We start from the raw sequence: 24,903 nt of genomic DNA on the forward strand, positions 1-24,903 counted from the left end.
GCGGCGACAGCGGCCCGGCCGCGCGCAGGGTCGAGGCCCCGGGGCCGGGGCTGCGCGGCCGGACCAAGGGCTCCACACGAGGAGCAGCTTCTGCCCGGGACGGAGCCCGTCGCGTCCAGGCAGGAGCGGCGAAGGGTCGGGGAGGCAGCCTGCCCCAGCTCCCGTCAGGCCCGCAGGGCCAGCCCAGCCCAGGCTCCGCGCAGCTCCTGGCCCTTGCCCCCTCCATAAAGCAATTCCAGGCGGGCCCTTTGCCCGGGCCCAGGGCCCCGCACGCTGGGTGCTGCGAGTCCCTGGAGCAGGGCAGGAGCCGGGCTCAGCCCAGCCGCCAGGATTAGCGATCGTGCTGGAAACCCGGTGCTGGCCAGGGGCCTAGTGAGACTTTCCCACGGGCTCTGGTTCCTGCTGTGCAACGCAGGGCAGTGCCAGGAGCAGGTGGCTGCAAGCACCCGCTGCTCTGCCTGCGGCCCCCTTGGCTGGGCCGGAGAAGCAGCAGGAATCCTGCACCCCCGCGCCAGTGGCTCAAGCTGGGGCCTCGCCTGCCCCGTGGGCTGCTGCCAGCGACTGTTGTTGCTGTGGGCGCCCGCATGCCTGCCCAGAGCCCAGCTCAGAACGAGCCCTCGGCCAACACAAAGCTGTGGCCTGGTGCCAGCACGGACACCGCGCAGGGTGGCACCGCCCGCTGCCAGGAGTGTTGCGCCTGGCTGTGCTGCACTGTCCAATACCCCTCCTGCCACGGGGCTGCAAGTGCCCAGCACCAGCGCCAGCGGTGTGGCAGCAGCCAGCCACAAGCTGACAAGAGGCCGCTAGCGCAATGGGGTGAGGGCACCAAGCCTCTGCCCATACAGCCCAACAGGGAAAGCCTCAGTCCCTCCCCCCAGCACTGAGGCCCAGGGACCTGTGCAGAGTCCAACCCTCACCCCCCGCCAGGCTTTGCCAGCTCCTCCCCTGGGCAAGTCACTGACCCGCTACACACAAAGGTCACCCTGCAAGGGGAGGGCCAGGCACCGCCCCCCTGCTGCCGCCTTTCAGACACCAATCATTAACCAGGGCCCAGCCTGCCATGATCCTGAGCCCAGCACAGCCCAGGGCACCCCACCTGCATTTGCCAGCCTGCACAGACACGCTGCACTCGAGCGAAGATAACCTGGGGCTGGGGCCAGGAAAGCAGAGCGGAAGCAGGCGGAAAAGGACCGTGACTGCAGCCCAGGAGAGCGCTGGCATTTAGCAGCAAGAAACACGTGGGCTGGTGCACGCATACCCCCCCCAACCAGCCTCACAGGATGCAGGCGTAACCCCCTCCTCCCTGGGCTGCTGAGGGGGCCGGGGCAGGTCCGAGCACTGCACAGCTCCTGCTGTGGGCTGCTATATGCAGCACTTGGCCCACGGTGCAGGGAGCTTGGCCAGAAACAGATCACCAGTGGTAGTTTCCCCATTTATACTTTATAAACCAGAGTTTATGGTGGTGCTCATACAGATGACAGCTCCCTCCCCAGGCTGCACGCATCCATCTCAGGAAGGCCCGGCCTGAGAGCAACCCTTTGTCGAGCCACGGGGCAGTCCTTGCCCCCGGAAATGTACAGGCCCTGGTGCAGTCAGGGGGCAGGCGTCAGGCGAGTGCAGGAAGAAATCCCCTGGTGCTAGTCCCTTGCAACAAGGATGCCCATCTACTCCAGAACCACGCTGCCTCCCACTGCCTCCAGTGTTGCTTTGATCTTCTCTGCCTCGTCCTTGGAGATGTTGGCTTTGATTTCCTGCGGAAGGGACTCAACCAGCTTCTTGGCCTGCCAGAGAGACAGAGGGTGGGTCAGAGCCAGGAGCCGCTTTCTTACTGCCCCACAGGGACCCAGACCCAGGGAGTGCTGCCAGCGCGCCCCAGCGAGCGTGCAGGGCCTTGCTCCAGAGGAGGCAGCGTGTCATCTGTGGAGGATTGTCCCCCCCGTGGGCATCCGCCACAGCCCCACCAGGGGCTCGGCCAGCCCAGGAGCCTGCAGCAGCCAGGGAAGGGCAGCGAGGTGGACACCAGCTGCTGTTCTGGGAGGGCCACATTAGGTAGTGGCAGACTGGACACATATATACATATACAAAATACCCTCTGCTTTCCAAATGTTGCTGCTCCCCACGCAGCACTGGCTAGAGGCTCTCCGAGGGGCTGAATTCCAGATGGAGCCATAGGGCTAGGGCTGCAGACGCGAGTGGTAGCCTGACCCAGCGCGCAAACAGGAGAGCTGGAACAGTCCATCCCCAGGCAGGATGGGGCCATGGGAGGCCTGTGCTCTCCTACTCAGAAAGGGGGTAACGGTGCACCCCCTGCCCAGCTGGCGCAGTGGCAAGGTGGGCATGCTTCAAGCTGCTGTAACCGCTGCCATTGACTTGGCTGGAGCATCGGTCTGAAGTGAGCAGCTCAGTGCACACAGTGGGAGCAGCTGCTAAAGGGGAGAGGAAACGGGCCAGGCTGGAAGAGCTGACCTGCCCATGTCTCCGACATGTCTGTCCTCAGCCAACTGCCCACAACAACTCTGGCTGCAATTCTGGATCACTGGCCAGTAGAGGCAAGTAGGACCCCACAAGAACCCCCCAGAGACGATTCCTTGTCTGCCAATACCCGGGGACCAGTGCTTAAGTGCCTTTTGCACAGCCTGGCCTGACTTTGCCTAGGCAGGCCCATGATTCTCAATTGGGGAGCTGTCCTAGGGCTCCATGAGATCCTTTTAGGGGTCTGCACAGTATTAGCATGGCTGGAAATGTAAGCACCTAGACGTGACTCACAAGACCAACCCAGAGGTTTCACAGAGGAATCCACTGTCCCAAAACTACCCTGCCGCCACCTGCCTGAGGTTCTTGCACCAGAAGAATATGGAATAATAATATTTCCCAGTCAAGAAATGGGTGAAAGCAAAGAGCTGACATTTTCTGAGGGGGCCTCGAGTCTAAGGAGGCTGAAAACCACTGGCTTAGTGCTAGCTATTCTTTACCGGCCAGGTAGGACTAAGCCAGGCCTCAGGGAAGTTCACCCTGCCACCGGCCACCTTTACCACCCAAACCCGCAGTTGCATCACAGCAGCATCCAGTCTGACAACATTCATGTACCATAAAGCCAAGCCCACCACTATTAATTATGCAAGTTTTAAAGATGTTAACGAACTCTGCTATGCATCAGCTTTCCTGGGCATCCGGCCAGGACTGCCAGTAGCTAGCTGCTGATTTATCCTTCCAAAATGCTGGTACAGGATGCTTTTATTGCCTAGCCCTCTTAAATGTCCCCATCGTGCCAAGATCCCTATGGCCAGCCCAGAGAACTTCCTTTTCCCCCTTTCCACACGCCCAGGCACGTGTTAAAATAACAACCGGTGAAGAAGAATTTAGGATGTTTAAAACCCTCCCTGGTTTCTGCTGAAACAGAATGTATTTAGTCACCCTGAGCTGTAGAAACACCAGCCTGCTGCATTCCCCACACGGAACAGAAATGCAGGCGTGCCTCTGCCTCTTCTGCATTGCTGCGAATGAGCCAATCACCCCGTCTCACGTCAGATCCTGACCTTTGCTACTCAAGGTGCTGGAGGGTGGTATCCGGGACAGAAGGCCCCGTCCCTCTCCCCCCCAACCCCCGGGGCTCCTGAGAGCATGAGAAGCCTCAGTTCAAACAGTCTGCTAAGGACATGCAGAGCGCCCCTGCCTTACTGCAGGTGTGGGGGGAGGAGGAGCTGGAAAGAACCATAGCCTACATAAGGCTGGGGAATTGGAGGGGCACTGCCCTGACTTCACTGCTTAAATATTAACTTTAAATGAATGAAGCTCTCGGTGACAGGTGAACTATTCCTGAAGTGAATCCAAGTGCAAGGAGAACTCCCAGCCAATCCAGAGATATGCAAGGCACCTTAGGGTGCAGTTAGGCCCTAGCCCCGGAGAATGGAGCTCCTTTGCTAAGAGTCAGTGCAGGTGGCAAGACTGGGGACCAAGATGACAATTGCCAGACCCTGGCTCCGGCCCCTGTGGCTAGGCGTGATACTGGGAGGTCACCATTGCCCGATTTACTACAGCCACAGGCACGGGGGGCTCAAAGGTTATAGCCAAGCTTGCTCTCCCCTCTTTCTTCCCTAGGCTCCAAGTGGGGCTCAAAAGTCAGGGGTGCGAGACTGCAGCCACAGCCAGCTGGGAAACGCACGGCCTGTTCTGAAAGCAGCAGCCAAAGCAACCGCATGCTCCCAGCAGAAGCCTACTGCTTGGCTCCAAGGCACCGGGCACTCAGCACAAAGGTACACCCAGCAAAAGGGAGTGGAGGACAGACTGTGGCCTCAAGGATGCCAGGGAATCCAGGCTGCCATTCTGAAGCAGAACTAAGAATTTTGCTGCAAGACGTGCTTATGGAAGCAGCTTCCTAGGGGATTCAGGATGGGACTGAAGGCACACCCAGTGCACCCGCCCATGACACTAAGCTGGGTGGAGATACAGACACCCTGGAAACCAGGGTTAGGATTTAAAGCAACCTTGATGAACAGGACAAACTGCCCAAAAATCAATCGAATGAAATTCGATAAGGACAATGACAAAGTCCTGCACCTGACATGGAACAATTGTGTGCACAAACACAGGCAGGAGAACGACTGCCTTGTCTGTAGGACCACAGGAAAGGACCTGGGGGCTATAGTGGACTGTTAGCCGAATACAAGCCAAAAACGTGCTCTTTTTACAAAAAAGGCAACAGCCTCTTGGGCTGCATCAACTCGCACAGCAGGGGAAGTTCTCCTTACGCTCTATTTAGTGCTGGCGAGGCCTCCCTTGGTGTCCTGGGCCCAGATTTAGGACCCGCAATTCAAGGAGACATGGGCAGACTGGATAGAGTCCAGTGCAGAGCAACACACCGCTTCAAGGCCTAGGATGCAGGACTGAGGAGAATGAGCTGAAAGAACTAGTTACTTAATCCAGAGAACAGGACACTGAGCAGGGATTTGATCAGTCCTCAAATTCCTGGAGTGGTTAGCGAGCAGACAGGGACAAACCCCTCTGTAGGCACGGGTGACAGGACAAGAAGCTGCAGCCAAGACATGTGGGTGGCAAGGCAGGACGAGCTCGCTCACCGAGGGTGGCTCAGCACTGGGGCAGGCTGCCCAGGGAGGCTGTGGGATCCCCACACCTCCAAGTGTTTAAAAGCAGGTGAAAAAACCCTTGAGTGGGAGGTTCGGACAGGGTTGATCCTGCCTGGGGTGGAGGGCTGGCTGGATGCAACCTGGCGCCCGCCCAGCCCCACTGCTCCAATTCCTGCTCGGACCAGCTCGCTGCTTCCACGGGCTCGAGCAGTGATGCAGGACGTGCGGGCGTTGGGCAGAGCCTGCTCCTCACCTGGACGAGGTTCAGCCCCTCCTTGAGGTTCTTCACCTCCTTGATCAGCTTCACCTTGCTCTCCACTTTTAAGCTCACCAGCTTGACTGTGAAGTTCAGCTTCTCCGGTTTGCTGGCCACCTCTTCGTCCTCAGCCACCTGGAAGCAAGACGCACCCGGTGAGGCCACATGCAGCAGCCAGGACCCAGGACCCCCTGCCCTCCCATCCCAGCCAGGGGTCGCACAGACTTGCTGCAGCCCCTCATCCCGTGCCAGGGCAGGGCGCGCCAGGCAGCAAGCCGAGTGTCTGCCGCTGCTCCGGCCCCTTGTCGAGTCGGAGCCCCAGGGGAGACCGGCCGCGTCCGCTCGGCTCAAACGCGGGGTCACAGCTGCAGCCAGGGCCCGCCGGGGCTGCGTCAGTCCGAGGCGCCAGGTCTCCGCTGGTCCGTCTCAGATCCTCCTCCTGAGGCTCTGGTTGAATTTCACCTCCCACCTTTTTGTGCCTGGTCACCCCATCCGTGGCCCCACCAAGTCCCAGGCCCTCGCGGTCAACCTCCTCCGGGCCCCGGCCGAGCCGGCGCTGCACTCGACCAGGAAGGAGACTCTGGCCGGGAAGGTGGCCGAAGACGGTGGAGCCGCTTTCCTCTCGCTCGTCCGTGTGCATTTCCGGGCGCCGTCCGCCGGCGCCTTGGAGGACCGGCAGGTGCAGCCGGCCCGGGTGGGGGGCTCTGCTGCGTCCCCCTCAGGCGTGCTCACCTTCACGCTCCGACCCTTCGGCCCACGCGACGCGATGCTCCCGTCCCGCCGTTTTCATTAGTTGTCCCGAGAACGTAGCTGTTCCCTTCGCCCGCCAGCCCCGCAAACAGGAGCTGCTAATGCACCGTGGGCAAGGCCCGCCTGGCCGTGGGACGGGCCAGCAGACAAGCGCGTGCTGGTCGCACGAGGGGCCAGCTCTGCACCCCCACCCCCCCGCGCGCCCCAGCCCCGCCCGTTACCTGGCCGCTGGGCGCCGCGGCCGGCACCATCGGCATCATCCCCACGTCCGGGATCTTCAGTATTTGCTGCGAAGGGCGGGAGGTCAGTGCGGGGCGGGGCGGGGCGGGGGGGGGGCTGCCCCCGCGGTGGGGGGGGAGGGGGCGGGGGCGGGCCCACCTTGAGCAGCTCGTTGAGCTCGGCCACCTCGAGCAGCGTGAGCCCCGCGATGTCCTGCACCAGCTGCCGCACCTTGGCCGAGTACTGCTTGGGCGCTGTGTCCCGCGGGGCGGCGGGCAGCGCCTCCCCCGGCTCCGGGCCCAGCGCCTCGGACGGCTGCGGCCGCTCCAGGCTCAGCGCCCGCACCAGGCGGACCGGCAGCCGCTGCCTGCGGGCACGGGCGCGGCCAAGGTCAGGGTCAGGGTCCGGCCCGAGCCTCCGCCCCCCCCCCCAAGGTCCGGCCCAGCTACCCACCCCGCCCCGGTACCGGAGCAGCAGGCGGGCGGGCAGCATGGCGGCACACGCGGCGGCAGGGACAAGGAGGGCGCGGTGGCGCTCTAGCCACGTCGTCTCGATGGTGCCGCGGGCGCGCTAGCCACGTCTCGCTGGTGGAAAGGCGACGCTCTACCCTCGCGCCCCGCTCGCTTCAATGGTGGCGCCGGTCCCCCCCCAGCCGTCAGTCCTCCCGCCCCGCCCCCACACTACCCGGCGTGCTCCGCGACCGGAAGCGGGGAGCCGTTCCGCACAGTGACCTTCACCCCCCTTCCCCCGGCGACAGGAAGAGGCCGGGGCGGCGGGTCTTTAAATACGTTTATTGTGGCGGCCAACGCGAGAGGCGGGGCGGCGGCTCCAGGGCCGGGTCTCCCCGCAGGACCGAGCCCCGGGCCGGGGGCAGCGGCGGGCGGGCGGAGTCCCGTGCCCTTGGGGGCGGGGGGTGCAGGGGTGCCGGGACCGTAGTGTCATCGCCCGCCGCCCTCAGTCGAAGGAGATGAGCTGGGCCTCGCCCCCGCCCTGCGCCGCCGCCTGCACCTGGGCCGGGGCCTGCGGGGGCGGCTGCGGGGGCGGCGCTCCGGCCGGGGCCATCTGCAACAGAGGGGAGGGGGTGAGCGCGGGAGCCCGGCCCCGGCCCCGCCCCCCGCCGGCCCCGCCCCCGCCCCAGGCCCCGCCCTCACCTGCTGGTACAGGGGCTGCTGCCCGGGCAGGTAGGGCTGCTGCGGGGGCAGGCTGCTCAGCTGCCCGTCCTGGCCGGGAAGGGTCGACATGAGGCCCTGGCGGGGCGAGGGGACACGCAGCAATGAGATGAGATGAGCCCTCGTGCCGGCGCCCTCCCACTGCGTGTCCCGCGAGGGACCGTGGGCGAGCAGGGAGGGGGACTCGAGCCCCTCGCCCGCCCCCCACCCCGCACAGGCACTCGCTCACCTGCATGCCGTAGGGCTGGTAGCCCATGGACACTGACTGGCTGCCCATGTAGCCCATGGTGCCCGACTGCGGGGCCTGCGAGACCGCGTTCTGCGGGGGGGGGGGAGGTGAGCGGGCACAGCTGGAAACCCCTCACAGCTGCCCCCCCCCACGCCACCCCCCTAGCCAGGGGCCTCCCCGCACCCTGCCCCCACAGCACACAGCCCAGGTGCTGTGAGAGGTCCCCCCCCCCTCCAGACACTGCCGCCCCCTTCCCGGCCGCACTTGCCTGGTAGCCCTGCGTGGGAGTGGGCTGGTAGGAGGAGTAGGCGGGGGTTGTGGTGGGCACTGCCTGTCCCTGCTGCGTGGCCTGCCCGCCTCCAGCACCGGCCTGGTACATGTAGGCACTCACCATGCCAGGATCTAGAGCGGACAGACGGCACCAATTGAGGGGAGGGCCCAGCTCAGCTCCACCCTGCCCCACTCAGCCCATGCTCGTTACCTGTCCCTGCGACAGGCATCGCAGTGTAGGGCCCGGTGCCCCCCTGGTTCATGTACACACTGTGCATGGGGGAGCCCTCCACGGAGCCTGCTGGGCTGAAGGTGCCAGGGAAGCTGGTGGGGCCAGAGGGCTGGTAGATCACCCCTCCCGCAGGCGGCATAGCCTGGAGCTGCACGAAGAAAGGGAGAGGCTTCAAGGGTGGGCCCAAGGGACAGGCCGAGGGATGCCAGGAGGGGGCTTCTGGACGCGAGGGCTGTACCTGGGCATAGGGCAGGGAGAAGGCTGGCATCTGGGCCCGCATCTGGATCGTCTGCTTCTGCTGCTCCAGGCGCATCTGCCGCTCCTTCTCCTGCTCCTGCAGCCGCTGGATGGCCAGCTGCCGCTGCATCTCCAGGTACTCCTGCAGGGCAGCACCACCACAGCCATCAGGCATGGGCAGCAGGCCCTCCGTCTGCCCTGCCACCATGGCTCCTAGCCACCCAGCCATGGGCACCTGCCAGCCCATCTCCCCAAGGACAGTGCAGCCAGGTTTGCTAGAGCATGAACAGCTGACAGCCCTCAGCCACAGGCGGGTCCCGGGAGCTCCAGAGCAGCCTCCCTGCCTCACCTGCTTCTTCTGTCTCATGATCTCCAGCTTCTGGGCCAGCTGGATCTGGCGCTGGCGCTCTGCCTCCTCAGCCGCCCGGCGCAGCTTCTCGCGGTGCTCCTCACGCAGCGCGTTCAGGGCCCCACGGGCATCCCGGATCTGCGCCAGCTTGTCCTGCAGGCCCTCGTAGTACACTGGGGAGGCAGACACGGCATCAGGCCCTTCCCAGGGCCAGCTCCCTGCCAGGCATGCCTGGTACCTGAGCGCCGTGAGCCCCAATGCATCTCGCAGGCAGAGCAGGCCTGCCCGTGGTCCCTATGCTCCCCACTCTTTCCTGGGGCCCTGGCACCTACGCCTGCGCTCATCCAGCTGGTTGAGCAGCTCCAGAAGCTGTGGGTGCATGTTGTTGATGGACTGGAAGAGGGAGAGCACAGCCGAGTCATTGGTGATGCTGCGGCCTCGCATGTGGTTGCTTTTCATGCGGTTGACAAAGGTAGTGACGGCGTTCTGCAGCGCCTTCAGGAACTGCTCATGGTTCTCCTCTGACTCCCCGTTCTGGTACTGCTGCTGGAGACACAGGGTGGCACCATGAGCTCTGGCCCTGCCCGCTGCACAGGGCTGGGACCCACCACCCAGACCCAGGAGGGAGCAGGTCAGGCTGACGGCTGTGGCTTGTGAGAAGCACTGGATCCACAGGCCTAGCAGGGCTGCTGTGGGCCAGGCCCTTCTCCTACCTCCACCAGGCTGAGTGGGGCAGTGTGGACTTCTCCAGGCTGGCTGCTCAGCTCCGTGAGGGACAGCGGCGCAGATGGGGTGGGGCTCTTGCGGGCCTCCTCCTGCTTTTTCTCCCAGTAGTTGCGGTTTAGGTACCGAGCCAGCTGCCAAGGAAGGAGGGAGGAAAGCTCAGCACCACGGGCCTGGTGCAAGCTGGTCTCCGCTGCGAGTTGGGGGGGACAGGTGAGGGGTGGAAATGGGACAGGACAGGACAGTGTGCTTACCTCGGGGTCAATGTCCTCAGCCAACGGAGCAGAGGAGTTCTGGGATAGAGAGAGGAAGGGGTCAGGTCTCCGAGGCACTTGGACAATCCATAATCCCTGCATGGCTGAGCCCTAGAGCTGGGCTGGGCCAGGGCCAGCCCGGTGCAGCCAGATAACATAGCCAGGGCTCACGGCAGTGATTTCCCTCCCACCCGGCAGCAGCAGGGGCAGCACTCAGGCTCTGCTTTCTGGGGCTGGTCTCCCAGGTGCCACCTACAGCTTCCCCAAGCCAGGGGCTGAACAGAGCCAGGCTCCACTCATCTCAGAGCAGTGATTAATCTTGGTCACCAAAACCAGGCAGGACAGGCCTGGGCCTGGGGACTCATCTGACAGATCCCCACTGCACTGTACGCCAGGGCAGGCAGGCAGGCACTCACCACAGGGGAGGAGTAGAGGGTGCTGACTGGGGGGGCTGACGAGGTGATCGGCGTGGGCTCCGCCTTCGGGTACATGGAGTAGGTGGTTTTCTGCCTCTGTGGAGGAAGGTGCAGATGAGGACCAAGGGACTGTCTGGCTCCTCTGCCTGCTCGGGGCAGAGAGAAGCCCGGGGGTGAGGCACCGCACAGGGGCCAGGGACATCTCCTGCACTGCGTCCAAGGTAGGCTCTGCAAGCTCCCAGCAGGATCAGAGCCAGCTCCAGCATAAGGGGCAGGGCCTGGCCATTGCTGTCCTGGTGAAGGAGACTTGGCTGCTACCCAAGCCCAGGCAGCCTGACCTGTGGCATGGCACATCCCCTGCCCCACTCCCACCCTGCCCAGGATGGAGTCATTCCTGCTCGGGGGCTGGGGCAGGGGCATGGGCACCTCCTGGCATGAAGCCTGCCATGGCCACAACAAAGGCTATGTTTATATCTAGCCATGCCCAGAGCCGACGTCTAAGGACAGCGAACCCTCCCTCACCACCACATAAGGCACGAACCATCCTTTCCTTTTCCTCAGCCTCCGACTGGGAGAGGGCAATGGCCAGCTGGAGCTCCTCCTCCTCCTGCAAGGCTGTCTCATCACGCTTTGGGGGCAGCTGCAGATGGACAGAGGACCCACTTAACGAAGTTGGGACAAGGGGAGCTGCTGGGGCCAGCCCACCGGCCAGCGAGGGCCAGCCCACCTACCTGGGACTGCTGCGAAAGGGGGCTGGTCAGGTACTCAGGGGGCAGGTCAGAGGTGGCAGCAGCTTTGCCCTCGGCTTTCCTGCCATCAGAGAGGTGACAATGCAGAGTGGAGCTGGCGGGCAGCCTCCTGGGCCTGGCCTGGCACCACCACGCTTCTACCTTCCCATTAAGGGAGGATGGCAGCGCAGCCTGGGCTCTGGGGGTGCCCAAGCTGCCTTGTGCCAGCTTGCCCAGCTCTGGGGGGCCAGGATCATGGAAGCAGCCACAGCCCTGTGCCAAGATCCACCCTGCAGCCCACCCCCAGCACTGACTTGTTGAGGTGCTCGTAGCAGGGCTCGCACACCCGCACCTCCTTCTCGATGCCAAACTTGGGGATGGTGGAGTACTTGGAGGAGCACTTCCCACAGAAAATCTGCCCGCACGCCCGGCAGTGATGCTGCAGATGGGTATGGCAGGAAGGGTCAGCTTGGTGGTTGGACCCCCCCCAACCAGTGGGGGGCACCACCCAACACCCCAGCCCCTTGCCTGCATCTGAGCAGTGTGGGGTGTTCACTACCCCTTCAGCCACTCCCTGCATGTGCCCAGCCCAAGCACATGGCTATGGCACTTTGCCAGCACCAAGGGGAGGACCCTAGGAGGGACAGGGAGCAGCACCCACCTTCCGTGTCATGACCCCAAACTGCACTCGGCATCGGTGACACTCCTCAGCATCCACCCAGTCAGGAGCCTGCAGAGAGAACAGAGCCCTGCATGAGGAAGGGCCCAGCACCAAGATGCCACTGACAAGACACTTCCCCTCTCATCGTCTGCTGGGCTCCTGCCCAGGGCCCATGCCAGGCCTTCATGTGGCAGGGGATCGTGCACAAGGGGCCAGCACTCAGCGGGAAGTGCAATTCCCTGCAAAGTAAATTGCTCTCGGCCCAGACACCAGCTCGGTGCTGACCAGGGATCCTCCAACTGACTGGCTGGGGGAAGGTACTGGGCTCCGACCCCCACAGCTGCCATGGTGTTGGAAGAGCCTTCCGAACAGCATGTATCAGGCGCTGTTGCTTGTGGGATTCGAGTGCCTCTAGTCCTGCCTGCCAGACTCAGGGCGTGGGTCCACCAGGGAAGCGCCCCTGCCCTCTCCAAAGGATGTTTTTCTTTCTTTCTTTCTTTCTGGCGCATCCCCTCCAGATGACTGCATGTCAGCAGGAAGTGCAGAGCCCAGCAACTCTGCTGTGCAGCAAGGGATGTGATGCCAGCGCTGCCGACTTCCCACAGGGCTCACCCGCTCTGCTGCGAACATGGCGTCGCTCTCCTTGAATTCCGGAAAGACGTGACCTGCAGAAAGTTGGAACGAGACCCTGTTCTAGCTGAGGGGGTCCCCCAATGGAGTGGCAGAGCCAGGTGCTGAAGGTGGGGGGCTGCAAGCTGGAGCTTGTGGGTTCCAGCTCACTTCCATCACTTGGTTTCTGATCCCCAGGGGTAGAACTGCTCTGCTGGGGAGATGCCCTTGCACCCACTGGCAGGGAGTTTCCAGGACAATGTCCCCATGTCCAGCTGCTCAACCCCATGGGGCCTGGTGGGGTGCAGGCCCCGAGTGAGGCAGTCCCTCTGCTGCCCCACCAGGACCATCAGATGGTGGAGGACACTGAATAAAAGCCCAGCTATATGGGCCCTTCTCCCAGCACCTCCTGGCCCTGCTGCCTGTCCTGGGCCCCCCCATGATCTCTCCTCCCCTACACAGACCTGGCTGTCAGTGCAGGAGACTCAGCACCCACTTTGACCCACCAGCTCTTTCCTACCTTCCACCTTCATGATCTGGTAGGTGTCCTGCACCACCTTGTACTTTGGCTCGTTGCGGAAGGCGTGAGCCCAGGCCTGAATCAGGTACAGGATCTTGTTGCGGACACTTGCTTCCACCTGTCTCTGCACAAAAGGGAAGCTGTGTCTGAGCGGAGAGCCCCGAATCTGTGGAGCAGGGGCTGCTTGTTCCTTTAGCCTGCAGCTCCTCCCATTAAGGGAATGGCATGCTTCAGACCTGGGGGTCCTCAGCACAGCAGTGCTCAGCCAGTCCATCACTTGTGCTGTAAACAGGGAGCTCCCTCCTACACAGGCCCCATCTCTCAGGCAGGGGAAGGGTGCCAGGGAACAGGAACTTTTGATCATACCCTGCAGCTGCAAGGGCAGAGCACGAGCTGACAGCCAACCACCCCCAGTTGCTGCCTGATGGACAGCAATTCTAGCGCAGTGTTTTCTGTCCAGGGATATCCCAGCCTCAGCCCCAGCAGTGGGGGGCAGTGCCTGGCAATTCACCTTCAGGGGACAGGAATGCCCGAGCTGCAGTTCAAAGAGCTACAGGCAGCTTGGCAGGGACCATGTCAGCCAGAGCCAGTCTCCAAGAGGCCTGACTATCAGCTGATCCTGTCATCATCAAAGCACCTGACAGGCCACTCCCAAGAAGCAGAGCAGCCACCTCCAAGCCTGTCCAAGCTGCATTAGAACAAAAGTCCAGGCACTTAATGCAGGGTTGGACCTGTGGCTCCCAACTTGGGCATCCAAATGCCAGCCCCACCAAGAGGCTGGCACATCCTGGGGCCCCATGAAAGCAGTCTGGGGTTCAGGAAGGGGAGCCCCTGCATACAAGTAAGAACAACCTTGGGTATGGGGAAAGCTGTCAAAGCCACCCGCAGACCCCCCAGAGCACAGACCCAGGGAGTCTGGAGCTGGTTCCTAGTCAGGGAGCTCAATCCCCCAGTGCCCTCACTCCTGTGCACGTCTGCATCTGCATTCAGGCACCAGAGGCAGCGACGGCTCTGGATCAGCATCCCATGGGGCCCAGGTCCATCCCACTAGGGCTCTGGCCAAACAGAAGCAGGTTTATGGCCTTGGCTACCTACACAGAGCTACCTGCTCCTGCAGCATGAGGAAGTGTTATTTCCATTCTGCTGCTGACTCTAGCCAAGCCTGACCAGCATCCAGGACACCAACCTGCCTTCAGCCGGCCCACTCCACTACAGGAGTCTCCTTTGCCCCCACTCAGTGCAGCCTGACATCAGCTCTGCCTCCTGACGTGCACCTGAGCTGCCAGTGACACTTGGATCTGTCTAAGAGGCCCCCACTCACGCAGACACCAGCCGTGCAGCTTGGACCGCTCTGTTTCCTGTATGTTTCCATGCAGGACATCTACATGCCCTCCTCCTCCACCATTTGCCCTCTCAGTGTGTCCCCCCAGCCGCCTCCAGGGCAAGGCAAATGACCAAGGCTACCTTGAGAATTTCCTTCAGTTCCTCCATGGTCTGTTTATTGGCCACCTCATCGTGGACTGTCTGGCCACAGTTCTTAACCACAGACTCCATGACCTGCAGGGGAAGAGGAGAGATCAGGTTCCTTCCCGCACCCCAGACTGAGCAGAGCTGCACCGAACTCTCAGCCTGGCCGAGGAGCAGCCCAGCCAGCGCAGATGCCAGGAGCACCCCTGTCTACTCCACCGTGCTTAGTGCCGCCTCAACTCGATGGTGCATTGGCTACTACCAAGAGCTGCAGCAGCACCTGAGCCAGGGCTCTCAGCTCTCCCTGGGGAAACACCCCATAAATTTGTAGAGGCCTTTGCCTCCCTGCCCTTTAGGATCCCAGAGACCCAGAGGCAAATGCCCTGCTCTGCCCTGACGGTGAATTAAGAAGCATCTTTAGTTCAGCACGGCAGCCAGCAGCAGAGCCCAGCCGGCGGCATCCCACGGGCAGTCAGCAGGCCACGTGTTGCGGCTGCAGGACCTCTGAACCAGAAAGTGAGCGTGAACTCTGTCCAGCCGCCTGCTGCACTGCGGGGGCACTGGGGTTCACAGGGGACGGTTTGTGCAGCCTGCAATTCCCAGGAGAATGGGAGCTGGAAAGCTGAGCCTCCCTGGCTCGTGCCCTGGGCTACACACGCTGCCCGAGCCCTGGAGAGATGCTGGTTTGCAGGGTCGCGCGTGTTCAGGTTACCTCCAGCGCATACAGGGCCACGTGTGGATTCTTGTCGTTGACCTTCTTCTTGATGGCACTGACTGCGTACTTAGCCCTGGAAGAGAGAGAGAGACAGAGGACTTGTTCTCAGGCAGGGGAGGGCCCACATCTGCCCAGTAACCCCCACCCTGCAAAACACAAAGCCGAGGTGGGACGCGGCCCGCCTACGTGCTGGGGACGAGGGCAGCACTCACTGCGTGTCGCCCTGACGAATCATGTCGCAGATCTGCAGGATGGACTCCCAGTCCGTCTCCAGCAGCAGCTGACTCGTGGCTTTATCTGCAAAGGCATTGCACAACCTGTCAGCGTCAGTGCGTCCCAGCGCAGCCCCCCGCCTGGGAGGGAGGGCTTCCCCGGCACAGGGCGCTCGACCGCCCGCCCGCCCGCCCGCAGCGCCCTGGGCACGGGCCAGGCCGGGCCGGGTCGCCGCCCGCTGCTCAGTGCCTGCGCAAAGCGCCAGAGCTGCCCGACGCCGGCGCGTCCCCGCGGGGGGGGTGGCCCCGCGGCAGCAATCCCGCAGCGCCGGGACCCGACCCGACCGGCCCGACCGGCCGGGCTGGAAGGGCAGGAACCGGCTCCTGGGCGCGGCAGAGCCCCGACCGCGGCCGGCCGCATTCACAGCGCTGTTGGGGGGGTCCTAGCACGGGGGGGGGAAGGGGGGGCTGACGAGCGCCGCCCCCCGGCTCCAGGGCGGGGGGCTACGAGCCCGGGGCTCGCCCCCGCCCGGCCGCTGGCAGCCAGCCGGGCCCGGGAGGAGCAGGCGCGGGCCGGCCCAGCCCACGGGGCTCCGCGGGGCCGCTCGGCCGGGCCGTACCCAGGAGCCGCTCGAAGGTGCCGCCGCCGCGCCCCATGGCGGCCCGAGCCCGGCTGCGCTGAGCTGCGCTGCCCCTGCCCTGCCCCGCAGCGCCGCAGGCCGCGCTTCCGCTTCCGGCTTCCGACGAAGGGCGGGACTTCCCCCGGAACCAGATGCCGGACGCTCGGCCAATGGGCGTCGGCCGTCAGGTGGGCGCCACCAATGGGCTCGGGGATACTCGTTTCCATGGCAGCGGGGGCGGGGCGGCGGCTGGGCCCATGTACCTGCTGCTGGGGGCCTCGGGTGCGGGCAAGACGTTGCTGGGCAAGCGGCTGCGGCATATCCTGCCCGAGCGGGGGCACCCCCCGGGAGCCCCACGCGCGGGGGGGGCACCACCCCGAGAGCCCCATGTGCATGGGGGCAGCACCCCGGGATCCCCGTGGCGGGGGACAACACCCCGGGATCCCCATGGTGGGGGCGGGGGTGGGGAGCAGCACCCCGGGATCCCCGTGGCGGGGGAGGGGGGGACAACACCCCGGGATCCCCATGGTGGGGGTGGGGAGCAGCACCCCGGGATCCCCGTGGCGGGGGCGGGAGTGCCCATTCTACCGCGAGGCTCCTTAGCCAGCCCTGCACAGCTGAGCGCCAAGGACGGGCCGCGGGAGCTGGGCGAGCCGCCCCCCACGCTGCCCACGGTGGGGCCCGGCGCGGGGTGGCGGTGCAGCGCCGCGGGGGCCGGGTGCGCGCGGGGCCGGTGCCGTCCCTGGGGCGGAGCAGCGGGGCCGGGGCACGCGCCCTGCTCGGTGCCAGCGGCAGCTGAAGGAAATCGCTAGGCCCTGGTTCAGTAAAGGTGGCTCGGGGGCAGCCCCGGGCGCCCCTCCCTGCCGCAGCCCCCGCGGCGCGGCTGTCCCGCTCGGCGGTGGACAAGGCGGCAGCGCGTTACGGATGCACGTGGCCCCGGCCCCGTTGCGGAGGGACGCGCTCGGCCCTGTGGGGCGGGGATCAGCTGGTGTCGTCTCAAGAGCCGTTTGGACGTTTATCTTGCTGGGATCCTATGACCCCCGTAGACTTCCTGCCCCTGGGGCGGGGGCTGGACTCGATGATCTTCCCAGGTCCTTTCCAGCCCGAATGTCTATGAATCTATGAATCTTTTAACCTTGCAGGTGGGCACGAACCTGACCGACCTCCTGCTCCAAAAGAAGATCACGATCCGGGAGCTGGGGGGCTGCATGGGCCCCATCTGGGCCAGTTACTATGGAGACTGCCGTGCAGTGCTGGTGAGTCCGCGTCCTGCCAATCCATCTTCCAACCGTGCCCTCGTTGGTGGCCACTTGCTGGCACCTGACCAGCGCTTCCCAGCGTCCGTGGCCTCACGCTGCAGCTGGCAGAGCGGCAGACCGGGCGCTGACTGTCCAGCTCCGCAGCCGCTTGGTCAGCGCCGAGCCGTGGTAGTAGCTTCCCGTGAGGTTAGGCAGGGGCCACCCCGTGGTGCAGCGAGGAAAGACCTTGCCAGAACCACGCTGCACCCAGGGGCAGGGCAGGGCAGGGTTGAACCGGGGTCCAGGGCCAGTCTCAGTGCCGCTTGCTACTGTGCGGTAGTGTGTGTGCAGGAACAAGCCCCGGACGAGGGAACTGCGGGTGTTTAGAGGTGAACATGTTCTAGACAACGTGGTGCCCCGAGCTCTTGCATGTAGGGAGACGCTGGAGGCAGAGGGCTTGTCTCATAGCAGGCTTGTCACGTCCCTCACGTCTCTCCCGCTCCTCATCTCCTTGCTCAGGGTGGGTCGGCTCTTTCCCAACAGACTCTTGTGGCCTGATTCCCACCCTACCAAGCCCCGTCTCAGAAGGGAGATGCACTGCCCCAGCACAGCTGCTCCTCCCCGAAGGGGCCAGGTGCGGCAGCTCAGCTGTGGGCTCCTGGCCGTTGAATGCCTCTGCTGAGTCTGTGAATAAAAGCAGCAGGGGAAGAAAGGATTGTCCTGAGCCTGGAGAGGAGGGAGGGAGGGTCCTGGACAGAAGGGAAGATCCCAGCTGCGGGCACTCTGCGCAGGGGCCTGTCCCTGGTATGGGCTCACTCCCACAGTTTCCCCTACACTCTGCCCCGAGCTGACTGCACAGCTGCCCCTGCATGTCCACGTGTGCCAAACAAGCTCCTTTCTGTTTCTTCTCCCCAGTTTGTGATTGATGCCTCAAACCCCACCCAGATCTCCTCGTCCTGCGTCCAGCTGCTGTCTCTCCTTTCTGCAGAGCAGCTTGCTGCAGTGCCAGTCCTCATTGTCTTCAACAAGATGTAAGGGGAGGATTGCGCCAGGCTGGACAAGGCCGGTTCCCTGGTGGGAGGGGAGGAGAAAGGAGGGGCCAGGGCAGGGCACATAGGATGCTGGGGTGGTTGTGCCCCTCAGCTGTGCTCGTTTCGGACCCCGAGCCGTGGTTCAGAGGGCAGCATGGGCTGGGATTGCTCAAAGTCTGGTCAGTGTGGGTTTAACATGGGATCCTATGCTCATTTCTCACTCCCAACTCTGGCTTCAGCGACCTGCCCTGCTACATGTCCCTTCTGGAGATGAAGTCCCTGTTCCGCATCCAGGATATGGTCTCCTGTGCCACGCAGCCCATCACCGTAGTGGAGACCAGCGCCCGTGATGGCACGGGCCTGCCCGAAGTGCTACAGTGGTTTCAGTCCACCCTCAAGGATGCTAGCTGAAGTTGCTCCATGTGCTGCCAGGGGATGGCATAGGCCCCAAAAGCTCAGGGCTCCTCTGCCACGGAGCCTGGACTCCAGGAGTGGAGCAGAGGCCACCGAGCAGCAGCCCCCAGCAGGAGTGATGCCACTTCAGACTCGAGCTGTAATTGTAAAATAAAACTGAACTCTCCAGACTGTGGCACAAGCTCTGAACTGGCCTGGCTCTGGGCTGGGGCCAGGCTGCCTTTTGTGGGAAGGGTCAGTTGGGATCTGCAGAGGCTGCAGCTACCTCTTCGCAGCTGACTTCCAGCCACCCCACAGTCTTGGCAGACCTGCGGGAGTGCTGCCCCTGGCTCTGGCCGCCGGCCCCACATGGCTTTTGGAACTCTGCTGGCTCATGGCTTTGCTGTGGCCCGTCTCTACAGCCAGAGTGGTATAAAAGGGCTGGCGCCAGGGACAGCCCAGCCCTGCTTTCCTTCCTTGGGCTGAGAGAGGCTGCCGGCAGGTGCGGGGCAGCAATCACGGGCCCCTCCTGTAGGCTGGCATGTGGTGGGGTCTGCTGAGGGCAAGAACTGCTCCGGGTTTGTTCCCAAAGCAGTGTGACCTCTTCCTCCTGCTGGGTCACCACAGTGTCTTTCACGGCAGGCCCATGGGGGTGGTACATCAGGACACCCCCTCCCATCGTGCCCCAGGCAGCATGAGGGATGCCCTGCCCAGGATTCAGGTAGGAGGCATCAAGGCAGGTGAGTTTATAGATAAATAGGAGCAGGGAGCCAGACACAGGAGCACTAGAGCAGGCTGCGGCAGAGTAGCAGGTCTGAGCAGAGGACCTGCCCACCCAGCCTGGGTGAAGGACCTTCCTTCCCTGCCTTTCCAGCCCAGCCTTTACTGGCTGCCCTACTGGTCCCCACCACAGGCCTGCCTAGCTCAGGAGCCTGCTCCTGCCAGCCGCAAGCATGGGTCACTGAGAACCCAAGAGCCCAGGTGCTGCTTTCTGTCAGAGAAAGACCAGCCACGCATGAAGGCCAGGTCTGGCCTCCAGAAGAGTGTCCTGGGTGAGTTCCCAGGGAAGGCTGCACATGGGGAGGGGGTGGCAGGGTGGTGTCTGTTTCGGGAAGCAGCTGGAACAGGTGCTGGAGCCTGGGCAGCAGGAAGCCGCTCTGCCTGATGCTGGGGGATGGACTGGCTGGGGCTGGAGACGCTTCCTCTTGCAGGGGATGGCTGCAGGCAGGAAAGGCTGCATGTCACTGGGGGGCTCCCATGGATGCTGGCAGACTCCGGAGAGAGCTCAGCCTCCAGGCCTGGTGTGACAGGCTGCCCAAGGGCTTCTGCAGGGAGCTCAGCCACTCCTTGTTTGCCACGGTTGCTGCAGGCCAGTGCTCTGGTAAACTCAGGCCAAGCGCCAGGGAGATGTCCCACTAGGAGACGCTGTGAGGGGTTTCTGCAGGGGCAGCACAGAGCTGTGAGGCACGGGAGCAGCAGGGGACACTGGCCACAGCCGTCCCACTGGGCACTCAGACAGGCTCAAAAAACTGTAAGTTGGCGACTTCAAAATTCCTTCTCCTCAGCTCCTCAATGACTCTGGCTCTGAACGCTGGCTCGGTGACGTTGGCAAAGGCCTCGATGTTCTCATTGGCGCTGGACCGGATGCCCTCGCTCGCTGCCCTGTTCCCCTGCAGGAGCTTGCTGAAGGCCTCGGTCTCCGCGCAGTTCCCGTACTGCCACTTCTCCTGGCGGTGACCTCTGGGACAGGGTCTGAAGTTCACCTTCTGAAACATCTGGCGGCATTTCCTGCAGGGTGGCTTCTCCTGATACTGGAGAAATTGATGGTCAAACCGCATGGCCTTACTCCACACCCCGTCGGGGAAGATGATGGCCTTGCCTGTGCCCCCATGGTACACTGCGTAGGCCACGGCTGGGTGCCACGTCTCCAGACAGGACACGTCGATCATGATTCTCCGCTGTGCCCACCCCTTGCACGAGAGGGAAGCTCCATAGAATGGCTGCAACCCAGCTTTGCTCCTGGGATCTTTATAGACGCTCCTAGCGACGACCGCAGCACAGAATGCGAATTCACTGGCTTTCAGCTGCATCTCCTGCACGTGCTGCCACAGGTCCCTATTGCACTCCTCCAGGTACTGGTCCATTCTCTGCAGCGTGGGGGAGAAGGTCTCTGTCACCTGTGCATAGGTCAGTGGTTTACAAGGAGCCCGCTGGCTGAAGCTGCTCCACAGCCTCCCTCTGCCATCTGGGCAGCTTGACCTTTAATTATCTGTCTGGAGATTTCCTGCACCTTCCTCAGCAGCAGCTGTGCCCAGACTTGATGGAGCCCTGGTTTTGACCATTTCTATGCTGCTGGGATGGCCACGAATCTGCTGTCTGCAGGGCTGCTGTCAGGTCCCTACAGCTCCCACAGGCCCTGCCTAGCACCCTCCCTGTCCTCTGGCACCCCAAGCCCCCAGGCTGGCTCCAGTGGGAGGCTGGGGCCATACGTACATAGTCGAGGGCGATGGAGCACAGTGTCTTGGTGGGAAGGTGGGAGCGGCACTGTTCAAATGGAGCTGGGTATTGGCTCTTCAGTCTCTGCTGATGTTCTTCAGCTATGAACTCCTCTGGCTCAATGGGGAGCACATGGATTTGTCCAAAGAAGAACACTGCATGCAGCACCTGGCCAGAGCAGGCGGATTAGGGTGGGCTCAGAGGTGCTTCCTGCCCCTCTCCACTTGCAGCCCCTCTGGGGAGGGCCAATGCACAGATGCAGTCACAAGAAAGGGGCCTCCAGGCCAAGGCAGTCCGACAGGTCCTTGCCCTCCCTCTGCCCCTTGCCCACCTCCATGCACCACTGCCCAGCCTGGCCCCTCTCCCCAGCGGGCTCCCCTCAGTCTGCCCCACCCAGACACGTTGGTGCCTTGTTCATCCCTGTTCTGCACATTCCTTGTATTTGGCTCCCCTGGGTTCAGGTTGTGGCACTCGGTGGCGACGATGCTCACCTTCTCCAGGTACCTCTTCTTGGTGTCTTTGGACCCCTCTGTTCTACACAGCAAGCCCAGGAACCAGCGGATGAAGATGTTCCCGCTGGTCACTAGAAAACCTCTGTCTCGCTCCTCCTTCTCCCATCTGCAAAGAACCCAAATGCTGCAGCATGGGGGGCCTCCAGCGGGGCGTCCTCTTGCCCCATGACTGCAGCACTCCCACCTGACATGGGCCTGAGCCAAGGCCTGTCCTGGGAAGGGCAGAAGCTCATGGACCCAAGCGAACAGGAGCTGAGCTGGAAGGTGCATCTCACCAGGGGCATCGGCCTGAGGGAAGGACACTGGGATGCACTGGGACCGCACCAGCTAGCTCTCCTGTGGGTGCTGGGGTGTAACAACCTGTGGCATCCCTGGAGAGCAAATCTGCAGCAGGCCTGGGCAGGGGCCCTGAGGTGTGGGCGGAGGCACTGTCCCCCTCACCCCTGCTCCTGACCTGCCCTGGCTGGGGTGGGGAGGGTGATGGGGCCCTGGGGTGGGGAGGGTATCTCGGGGGAGCTGGACCCCGGCCTTCCCAGCTTGCTGCCTCTGCCAGCGAGCGGGGAGAGCCCCAAATCCCCGCTGCTCTTCCCTTTCCCAGGCATCTGCAGCAGAGCTGTTGGCTGCTCGGGGAGCGGGGAGAAGGCTGGTTGCTCCTGGGGGGTGTTGTGGCTTCAGTATCAGCTGCAGGAAAACCAATGCCACACTCACCTCAGGGCACTCTGCCTGGCTGCAGGAACAGGGGCCGCGTCCTGCAGGAAAGAGCAGGGAGCGGTGAGAGTCGGTCCTGAGCAGCCAGGCCTGCTGTCGTGGCTGACTTTGTGGGAGGGAAGGCTGAAGGCTTTGGGAACCAGAGAGGTTGGGGACAGGGATGGAGACATGGCCTCGGGCTGCAGCAGGGGGGAGTACAGGTCTGGTGCGAGGAACAAGAGGAGCATTCTCATGGCGGGCAGGGGACGGAGGCTGTCCCCAGCAGGTCGCAGTAGCCAAAGCCCCACATACCGGGCAGCACGTGCCCCACTGACCTGTGCTGCAACACGCTGGCACGGGGATACGGATGCAGCAGCACCACAATGCTTGGGGAGCAGCTGCAGAGCCCCCTGCGCTGGCAGGCAGGTTACAGCCTAGCCAGCACCCACGGCACCTTCCTGGGATGGGGCTGGCCCTGCCATGGCACTCATCCTGCAGGGCCAGTGGGGCACAGGGGGGACTCATGCTCACCACTCCAGGGCCCCCATGTCCCATGTAGTTCCTGTGTCCCGCGTAGCCATTCTCCATGCTGGCGGGAAGGCATCTGGATGCCAGGGTGCGATGGGAGCATGCGTGGTTCCACCTGCCCAGTGAACATGCCAGAGCCCCCTGCTTGCCACTGAGCCCTCCCTGAGCCCCCTGCCCCGTGAGCAGGTGCCTGCGGCCCTGACCCCTTGCAGGACACGACCCCACCAGGGCTGGTGCAGGGATTGCCACACGAGCCCCAGCTCCTTTGCCTGTTGGAGCGGGGTGTGCTCAGTGCTCCTCAGCAGATCACATGCCCTGCAAGCGTGACTCCTGGCTCTGGGGTGCCGCTGGGACCTCCAGGATGATGGAGAGGAGCAGCGCACTGGCTGCCTGGTTCTGCAGGTGCGCCTGCCCAGGGCCATCTGGGGCACCAGGCAGCTCCAGTCCTGCAGTGAACCTCCCTGCTTCCACTCTCCGGCCACAGCCCCGAGCCCCCACTGGGGCAGCTGAGAGCTGTTTGCACTGCAGCCCGTGCTGCTCGTTCTGCTGGGAGATGCAGAGGAAACAGACTGCAGCTCCGGTCTCAGAGCCTCTCCCTGCACCCGGTACCAAGAGGGGAGCTGACACCCCAGTGCCCACGGGGCCCCAGCTTGGCCAGCCCCACACGGCTGGGGCAGGAGGGCTGACCAAGGCTGTGCCAGGGTGGGGATGAGGCAGCCGCAAGCTCTGCCTTCCCAGCCCTCTCCCACCACCTCCCCTGGCATGCTGCTTGTCCCACACCCATGGCACTGGAAGAGTGAAATCAATCCTGCGGCTGTGGCACTAAGCTGGGGACAGAGAAACACGAGTGCCACAGAACATACCTGGCTGTAGCACGGGACACGGGCACCTCCTGCGGTGCTGAGCTGGGAGGCGACTGCCGCCTGTGCTCCACGATGTCTGTTTCTGGCAGGCAGCCTCTGCTTGTGCAAGACTGATCTCGGGCTCAGCCCAGCTCCAGGAACCACCCATTGCTGCGAGCAAGGGGGCTGGAAGTGGGACTGTGAGTGTTGGCTCAAGGCGGCTCAGCACCAGTAGTCACCCACAGCTCAGAGATAGGGATAAGCCATGGGACGTGCCAGCCTGCTCATTGTGAGCTAGGTGGTGACCAGCCCTTGCTACCAGGGCCAGCGCCCTATCCCTGCCTGCCCCCAGCTTGCCAGGCCATCACATGCAGCAGCCCCCCGGGCATTGGCTCTCCCTGCCCACAGGCTGCTACACCTGGTCAGTGGGGGTGGCCAGTGCCAGCCCCTGAGGGGAAAGCTTCCCCTCAACCCCCCAACATGGGCCCACAGGCCTGCACCCCGACACACATCTGTTTACCCTAAAAAAAAATTCACGTTCGAAGCCAAATCAGCCAAATCAATTCCAAATCCGTGAGTCATTCAAGAACCGAGTTTCATAGTTTCATAGTGGGTCGGGTTGGAAGGGACCTGAGCAGATCATCAAGTCCGACCCCCTGCCGTGGCAGGAAAGAGCACTGGGGCCAAATGACCCCGGTGAGGTGGCTGTCTATCATGGCCAATCGTGTTTGGCCCGCAAACATCTTCTCCCCCTGCCTGGGGCTTCAGATGCTTCCGAATACTTTGGCGGTCATCCCACGTGCAGGCCCCAGCCCGGAGACTCAGGGTTCAGATACTCCCAAGTTTCGCTTGACCTCAGCTGTACAGCCGCAGGAGCGAGCCAGGGAGGAGTCTCCCGTTGCCATAAAGTGGGTGTAAAGCCAAGATCTGCCCAGTGGAAGAGAAAGCGGGAGGGTAACTATACATTACCTCCAAGGGTACTACCCCATGCCAGAAAAGTGGTTATCCCCAGCAACTAGGAAAACTGCCTTGGGCACACACCTGCCCCCACCCCCAGGCTCAGATAAATACTTGCTGCACCTGCCCAGGAAGGGTGGGCACCAGCTGGAGAGCAGCCAGGTTTCAGCACGGCCGTTCCTTTTCCTGGAAAATGAAACTTAGCCACCAGGCCTTACCACCAGCCCGGCCCGAACACGTTGCCCCTGTGCCAGCGCCCCTTGGAAGAGGGGTGGTTACAGCCGCCCTGCCAGGCGGGCTGGAGGCTGGGCGAGCCAGACCCTGCCTGGGCAGAGGAGGGGGCTGCAGGACCGGCCGCTTGACACGGTGCTGTGTAGAGGCCGGGATGTTGGCAGCCCGTATCGAGCCATGAGCCCCTTATCGGGCAGCTGCAGCAGCTGGGAGCGCTGCTGTGAGGCTGCCCTTTGGCTCAGGCAGTGGCTGCAGCACGTGCTGGTGC

The 24,903-nt window shown here is 63.2% G+C and overlaps 3 protein-coding genes across 11 annotated transcripts; 1 reads left to right on the top strand and 2 right to left on the bottom strand.

Moving 5' to 3' along the window:
• Window positions 1-1,421: 1,421 nt before the first annotated feature.
• MRPL12 (mitochondrial ribosomal protein L12) lies at window positions 1,422-6,881 on the bottom strand. The gene is made up of 5 exons (XM_006270699.4): window positions 6,776-6,881; window positions 6,469-6,676; window positions 6,312-6,377; window positions 5,338-5,475; window positions 1,422-1,781 (listed from the first exon to the last, which is right to left on the bottom strand). The coding sequence occupies exons 1-5, from the start codon at window positions 6,799-6,801 to the stop codon at window positions 1,665-1,667; spliced, it is 555 nt and encodes a 184-aa protein (XP_006270761.1). The 5' UTR covers window positions 6,802-6,881; the 3' UTR covers window positions 1,422-1,664.
• A 200-nt stretch (window positions 6,882-7,081) lies between these two features.
• On the bottom strand, window positions 7,082-15,836 carry HGS (hepatocyte growth factor-regulated tyrosine kinase substrate). Of its 5 annotated transcripts, none has more exons than XM_059731907.1 (21): window positions 15,721-15,836; window positions 15,101-15,185; window positions 14,886-14,961; window positions 14,171-14,263; window positions 12,707-12,824; window positions 12,190-12,242; window positions 11,578-11,646; window positions 11,231-11,355; window positions 10,920-10,998; window positions 10,730-10,828; window positions 10,189-10,284; window positions 9,773-9,811; window positions 9,509-9,652; window positions 9,128-9,341; window positions 8,796-8,968; window positions 8,448-8,588; window positions 8,189-8,357; window positions 7,976-8,109; window positions 7,708-7,797; window positions 7,461-7,556; window positions 7,082-7,371 (listed from the first exon to the last, which is right to left on the bottom strand). In XM_059731907.1, the coding sequence occupies exons 1-21, from the start codon at window positions 15,755-15,757 to the stop codon at window positions 7,264-7,266; spliced, it is 2,238 nt and encodes a 745-aa protein (XP_059587890.1). In that variant the 5' UTR covers window positions 15,758-15,836; the 3' UTR covers window positions 7,082-7,263. The 5 variants fall into 5 exon arrangements, with proteins under 5 accessions (XP_059587890.1, XP_059587891.1, XP_059587889.1 ...); XM_059731908.1 differs by having other exon boundaries at window positions 10,739-10,828; window positions 12,707-12,830; window positions 15,721-15,835; XM_059731906.1 differs by having other exon boundaries at window positions 9,128-9,338; window positions 12,707-12,830; window positions 15,721-15,835.
• A 115-nt stretch (window positions 15,837-15,951) lies between these two features.
• Window positions 15,952-18,578, top strand: ARL16 (ADP ribosylation factor like GTPase 16). Of its 5 annotated transcripts, XM_059731911.1 has the most exons (5): window positions 15,963-16,037; window positions 16,335-16,394; window positions 16,863-16,976; window positions 17,874-17,989; window positions 18,229-18,578. In XM_059731911.1, exons 1-5 carry the CDS (start codon window positions 15,978-15,980, stop codon window positions 18,398-18,400), a joined length of 522 nt encoding a protein of 173 aa, XP_059587894.1. In that variant the 5' UTR covers window positions 15,963-15,977; the 3' UTR covers window positions 18,401-18,578. The 5 variants fall into 5 exon arrangements, with proteins under 5 accessions (XP_059587897.1, XP_059587894.1, XP_059587895.1 ...); XM_059731914.1 differs by lacking the exon at window positions 16,335-16,394 and having other exon boundaries at window positions 15,952-16,002; XM_059731912.1 differs by lacking the exon at window positions 16,335-16,394 and having other exon boundaries at window positions 16,000-16,023.
• Window positions 18,579-24,903: the final 6,325 nt, after the last annotated feature.

Source organism: Alligator mississippiensis, chromosome 8, assembly GCF_030867095.1.
Source record: "Alligator mississippiensis isolate rAllMis1 chromosome 8, rAllMis1, whole genome shotgun sequence".
NCBI classification, from domain to species: domain Eukaryota; kingdom Metazoa; phylum Chordata; order Crocodylia; family Alligatoridae; genus Alligator; species Alligator mississippiensis.

Excerpts from the sequence above, each read along its gene's own strand:
- MRPL12 (XM_006270699.4), bottom strand. The coding sequence starts at position 6,801 with ATGCTGCCCGCCCGCCTGCTGCTCCG. Across the intron at positions 6,677-6,775 it reads CCCGCCCGCCTGCTGCTCCG|GCAGCGGCTGCCGGTCCGCC; the intron begins GTACCGGGGCGG and ends CCGTGCCCGCAG. Across the intron at positions 1,782-5,337 it reads AGGGGCTGAACCTCGTCCAG|GCCAAGAAGCTGGTTGAGTC; the intron begins GTGAGGAGCAGG and ends TCTCTCTGGCAG.
- HGS (XM_059731905.1), bottom strand. The coding sequence starts at position 15,757 with ATGGGGCGCGGCGGCGGCACCTTCGAGCGGCTCCTGG. Across the intron at positions 15,186-15,720 it reads CACCTTCGAGCGGCTCCTGG|ATAAAGCCACGAGTCAGCTG; the intron begins GTACGGCCCGGC and ends ATGCCTTTGCAG. Across the intron at positions 9,812-10,188 it reads CCCTCTACTCCTCCCCTGTG|AACTCCTCTGCTCCGTTGGC; the intron begins GTGAGTGCCTGC and ends TCTCTATCCCAG.
- ARL16 (XM_059731911.1), top strand. The coding sequence starts at position 15,978 with ATGTACCTGCTGCTGGGGGCCTCGGGTGCGGGCAAGACGTTGCTGGGC. Across the intron at positions 16,038-16,334 it reads TGCTGGGCAAGCGGCTGCGG|CAGCTGAGCGCCAAGGACGG; the intron begins CATATCCTGCCC and ends GCCAGCCCTGCA. Across the intron at positions 16,395-16,862 it reads CGCCCCCCACGCTGCCCACG|GTGGGCACGAACCTGACCGA; the intron begins GTGGGGCCCGGC and ends TTAACCTTGCAG.